This window comes from Myotis lucifugus, unplaced genomic scaffold, assembly GCF_000147115.1.
Source record: "Myotis lucifugus unplaced genomic scaffold, Myoluc2.0 scaffold_9876, whole genome shotgun sequence".
Lineage (NCBI taxonomy): Eukaryota > Metazoa > Chordata > Mammalia > Chiroptera > Vespertilionidae > Myotis > Myotis lucifugus.
The window spans coordinates 106-6,045 of record NW_005880924.1 but is presented as its reverse complement, the minus strand read 5'-3'; the positions used below and the strand labels follow the sequence as shown (position 1 = coordinate 6,045).

The 5,940-nt window shown below is 37.9% G+C and overlaps 1 protein-coding gene across 1 annotated transcript; it reads right to left on the bottom strand.

The window, feature by feature from the left end:
• Positions 1–1,474: 1,474 nt before the first annotated feature.
• LOC102421076 (hemicentin-1-like) lies at positions 1,475–5,543 on the bottom strand (the record flags this gene model as incomplete). Its single annotated transcript, XM_006109440.3, has 2 exons — positions 5,198–5,543; positions 1,475–1,594 (listed from the first exon to the last, which is right to left on the bottom strand). Coding segments are annotated over exons 1-2 (451 nt in total), but the record flags the coding sequence as incomplete, so codon positions are not given.
• Between the last annotated feature and the right edge of the window lie 397 nt (positions 5,544–5,940).

Here is a 5,940-nt window from a genome sequence, read left to right as displayed (position 1 = left end):
TTCAAACACTTTCGAAAGCTACAAAAAGCCTCCGAGTTAGTCTTTTGAATACAGACTTCTGTAAAGGGCATAATTGTTTTCTCTCGTGTCTTTTTTAAAACCACAATATATGCAACCCATTTAAATTGCAAACATTTCAAATAGCACCTGTTTCTGATTTCTTCACGTTATTTCCACTCTCAGACGCTCAGCTGAAAGCTGAAAAATGTTTTACACTGAATGAGTGACAAGGGCAGTCAAAAAAAATGGGAATAATTAAGAAAAGAAGTGAGAATATGACATAATATAACCCTTAAAAATCTGGCTGAGGGGCTTTGCAGACCAGTTGGTTATTCAAAAATGCTTCAGTGTCTACCCTGCTTCCTTCTGTAGTGCCTGGTGCACCTCTAGGGAGTGTGGTGTTAGAGTTGGGCATTGCCACCCCTTCAGAAGGACTCCTGGGTTGAAGATCTGGGGACAAGTTATAAAACAGGGACCATGTAAATGCTCTCACCTCACCCAGCTGCCACAGTACAATAACCCTAATGTTCACTGAATCATAGGGGAGACAAAGGACTATTCTAGACATGAGATCTGTGATCAAGTCTCCCATAATCACTCTGAGAGTCAGTTTTATTATCTTTAGAATGGGTATAAATGATTGCCCTTGACAAATCTGCACTGCTGATAAAAACGGGATAATAGTTGTTCTTTTGTGGCTGGCTATCTCCACCAGAATCTAAGATCTTGAAGGAAAGAAACTGCATATTATTATTGATTTCAGAGAGGAAAGGAGAAGGAGAGATAGAAATCAATGATGAGAGAGAATCATTGATCGGCAGCCTCTTGCATGCTCGCACCTGGGGATTGAGCCTGCAACCAGAGCATATGCCCTGACCGATAATTGAACCATGACCTCCTTCCTGGTTCATAGGTCAATGCTTAACTACTGAGCCACGCTGGCCGGGTAGAAATTGCATATGATTCATTTGTTTGAACTTTTTGTTTCCTGCAATGCTAGAACATAATCTGTTCTACATCATCTGTAGACTCAAATAATGAATGGATTATTTCATCAATTTACCCACTGATCTCCAAGTCAAAGTCCAAAATAATGCTTAACATGGAAGTAAATCTACAGAGCGCTCTTCCCACTCCCCCTTCCATCATAGCTGAACTGTGAAGAAAGGTTTGAAGAGGTCTACCCCCATTCAGTTTTAAAAAATATGAGATAAACTGGTTTAGGCATTCTTGGTCCTTCTAGTGAGATAACACCAAAAATGTTTCTCAGCTATATCTTTTGCTCACTTGCTTTCTCATTGCACTGCCTACCGCAAAAGCAATGTTTAAAGATAAGTCGGAACAACAGGAGTGAGAAAGAACCGGAAGCAACTAGGAACATAATTTTTCAAGAAAGAAAACATTTACTTCCTCACAGTCTCCTACGTTGGTTTTAAGTGAAGTTGCAGCAACCAACATCCTAACACTGCCTCACCTTGACACGTCTTTCCGTTGAGCATGAGCTGATAGCCAGGTGGGCAGAGACACTGGTAGCTTCCAAAGGTATTTTTACACTCATGTTGGCAGGTGTCTCTGTTTGCACACTCATCCACATCTGGGGAGAAAGAGAGCAGAGTGGATAACCACGCAAAACCCAGGCGAACTGTGACAGAACCAACAACAAACAGGGCGTTGATAGAAATTAGAAAAACCTCTTGGTGATTTAATACTCATGTGTTTAAAAATGCTCAGAGCTGTTTTCTATCAAGGTCTGTTTTCAATAGAGTCCCATATATAAGCTGCACTATTTTATAAAATATGAACATCTGTGTATAAACACATAGAAACGGAAACCCCTAAACGGCCAATTTCTCTATTAGTTAAGTAAGGCTGGAATGGCAGACAAACAGGTTTGAATAAGATCCTAAACCACCAAAGCATGAACTCTTGACAGAATAGAATCCCCTAAAAGAGGATATTAGTTTTTATTTTATTTTATTTAAACATTAGCTGCCTCTCCCTCTTTCTCTCCCTGCACCCTCCCCCAAAGCTCATGCATTGCTTTCCCACACACAGATATTATCAAGTGGAGATGTGTTTATTTTTGTGACTACTCATCAAACTTCATATACTTGTAAAGTACGAATGGCTACCACGTATCTGTACACACACTTTAACAGCTGATTCTATTGTATTTTGAAAATGAAATGTATTTTAATAAACACTGCCTTTATAATTACTCAAAGTGTGTATACATTTTTTGGACACCCTGCATATATATATATAATTGCTGTGGTACCTTGTGCAGAGAACTTAACTTCTCAAGATCTCAGATAATTTTCCTGCCAAAAGGAGTCACTGATACAATCTCTCTAGTTTATAGGTTTTGGAAGGTTCATATACAGTAACATATGTGAAAGAATTTTCTAAACTATAAAAATATATCTGTCTGCTATTATTAAGCAAAGCCAAGAAAACAGCAATAAAAAGAGAGTAAGAATAGGGGATAATTAAAAATTAATTGATATTTGCCTTCAGGATGAGATGTGATTTGGGAGGCCTCAGATTTCTAGTCCCAATTGTGTTTTGCTTTGAGTAATTTTAAAATTTGCCGACAATCCCCGAGCACACACCAACCAGTGGAAGAATGAAGAGGAGAATGAGACGTGAATTGGGAGTAGGGGTGATGTCAGATGGAAGAGAACAGAAGGCAGATAGAAACTTTGAAATGTCTCAGAGCAAAATTTGCATATTTTGCATATTGTGCAAATCAGAATATAATTGCAATGATTCAAGATCTGTTAATGATAAACAGTCATCAAATATTGGTCAATATTTTTGTTCTATTTTAGTTAACCAAAGCATTTGTTCCAGAACTTGTGTGATTTGCTTTTACTTTTTCCCTTTATAATCTGCTTTCGCCTAAAGTAACAACAGACATGAAAGTGATGGTGAACTCCACATAGTCAATATCACAGGTCCCACAGTAAGAATTCTAGTGATTTCTGTATCCAGAAGCTCTGCAATGTTCCTTTTTCCTGTGAAGCTTTGGAATCAATTCCTCAAAAAGTTAAATTTTAGCCCAAGTCTAATGATTCCATAATGTTAATCTGAATCTTTTGTGAATTATTTATTCCAGATGGTTAATTAAAGGCATTTGGTGTTTACTGCAAGTTGCTCATCTCGTAATTCCAAAGCTGTCTGCAATCTTGCTGTAAATTTCTTTATTAACACCAACACTATAAAATACTCACCATATTTTAAGAACTATTTCTAAATGTCCCCGTCTATTAATTGCCCTTAAATAAAACTTAAATATCCAATAACTGACTCGTTATAGAAAGTTTACTTTAGGTACTCCAAGATCAGTCCTCATTCTGAAACAGTAGCTGCCTCAAACAGTAGATGGTATGGGAAAGATGAATTACTGTAAACATAATATTAGTTTACATAAGGTTATAATAAACACCATGACACAGAAAACATATATAAGACTCTACCATGTTGAAACTACAGGGCACAGACCGTGGTCAAGAAAGAGAACTGGGTTGCTAATGCGGAACACTTTCTTAAAATGATGGACTTTCAGATGATTGAGAAGTCAGCTAGATGGCGATGGTATGTGTATAGGAGGATAGTTTAATTCATTTATCAAAGCATAAACCAAGAGTTGGGGTAGAAGAACAAAGGTAGAAGAGAAAAACTTGTCTAAAATGAAGGCAAAGTATGGGATGATAATAGGATATGAAAACCCTTCAGTGAGATTATCTGGAAGAAAATGTGAAAGACAACATGTCAGATGCTAATTCTGTCAATAAAAGAATAGTGGAAAGTTTTAACTAACGAAGAGTCCGTTCAAAACTGTGGGCATGAAAAATTCTTAATAGTCAGAAAGATTTGGAGCAAGTTAGGAGTGGTGTTTGACATAGTAGTAAGGATTGTGGAGCCCACAGATTAAGTAGTGCTTCACTGTATGGGACGAAATGTAGAGAGTTGTTAATAAATGCATTAATATTTGAAGTTTAAGGAGTAAAAGAAACTAGTCCTGTCCACAGACCTAGGAAGCTGATCACAGGAAAAAGATTCCATATCCTATTAAGCTTCAGGTACATTAGGACATCTAGACAGAGAAGTCCTGGGAAAATATGGACCTAAAGAAAAAAGGTGAAAGTTTAGAAGTTTGAGGGTCCAGCTGAGTACAAGTGGAAAAAAAAAGACAAAACTGGAAGTCAGCAGGAGAAGAAATTTTAAAAATGTTTAAGAGAAATGTTTAACAGAAAGCATATTTAGTGTAGGACACTTAAGAAAAATACAAGAACATACGATTGGCATAGAGGTCTCTTATATTTAAACAGAGGTTCTTAAACTTAAACAGAATTTCTCCCCTCCCTTCTTGCCTCTGTCTTCCCTCTCTACTTTGCTTTCTTGAACAAATAGTGGGGCTAATTCCTGTTTGCCAACTCCTCTTGGTGCATGCAAACTGTGAACACTCACAGAAAACTGATTTAAATGAAGGACAGATGGTAGTACTTGCAACTTCACAGAAAACAAGGTTTCAATTTTTGAGATGGAAATTATGCTTCCCTTTTGCAAACAAATTAAAATTCAGACTTGTGAGTTTAGATAAAGACATTGAAAGCACATACTTTCGGGTGATGGAACCAATTTACTTTGGTCCTGGCTCCCATGACCTATTCAGTGACTTATATACAAAATAATCAAACTGAAAAACTCTATGGCGAGTGTGGGACAACAGTCAACACTGTGCTGGTTGTCATATAGAATAAACAGTCCAATGAGCCACTGGAAGCTTCACTTTTAACCACTGCTTTGACATCCATCAGCTGCAGCCATAATTCTAGTATTATATTATGCGACAGTATGTATATTCTCTTTTTTAGAAACCATATTTTGAATGCCACTGAAATTGATTTCTATACAGCATTAAATTCAGTAACACCTGCAGGTGACCAAAGAACTGTCAATATAAAACAGTAAATTATTAGACTGCATTAATGCAAACACATCATTTACTTGAATAAAAACTGCAATAGTTTTCGGTGCTAGAGTAAATGTCTTGAAACTTCGAGTCCTCCCCAGATTGGAGATCAGATGTAGCTCCCTGCACCCACATGAACACAGGTGCTGTATGTACATATGCGTAGACTGGCCCATCAGAGAGCCCACAGAAAGGACATGCAAGAGGGCTGACATTTACCTACACATGTGTCATGGTTTGCCTCAGAGCCTTCAGGGCAAGTTTTCCTAATAGTCCTTCTAGTCCTGGAGAGAGATGTTCTGCTGTTCCTATACTCTGAGTAGGAGCTGTAGAGATGGGAGTACTGTCTGTAATGCTGTTGAGGTTGATAGTTGTTTCTCACGGGGGAGAACCGAGCAAGGTTATAGCTATTGTACTGAGAGCCATAAGCGGGCAGCCTCTCCAATCCAGCGCAAGATTTCCCGTCCCCTAATAAATGTTGTCCTGGTGGACAGACACACTTGAAGCTGCCGGGGGTGTTGAAGCACTGATATGCACAAGGCTTAGGCATTTGTTCACACTCATTAATGTCTGCTCGTGTGCCACGATACATAAAAAGAGAGAGAGAGAGAAAAAAAAAAACAGACACATACACAAAACACAGGAATAAAGAAATCAGTCTGTAAAACGAACTGAAGACATTAATTATGTCACCCTCCAAAGTCAGGCATTCAGTCATCTCTCAGCTGTGGTGGACTTTTGAGAAAGCTGGAACCATTCAGTTATGAATATACAGGAAGATTTTATGACTGTCCCTAAAGATTGCTCCACATGTACAGTAGAAACATAATGGGTCATATGGACAAATGTGGTCTAGAATCCGGAAAAACTAGAGTTCAAAGCTAATATAGATCTTAATTCTGTTGGTGGAACAGTCACTTTACTAATTTGCATTTAATTATAGTATTGACCACTAGTGTCTC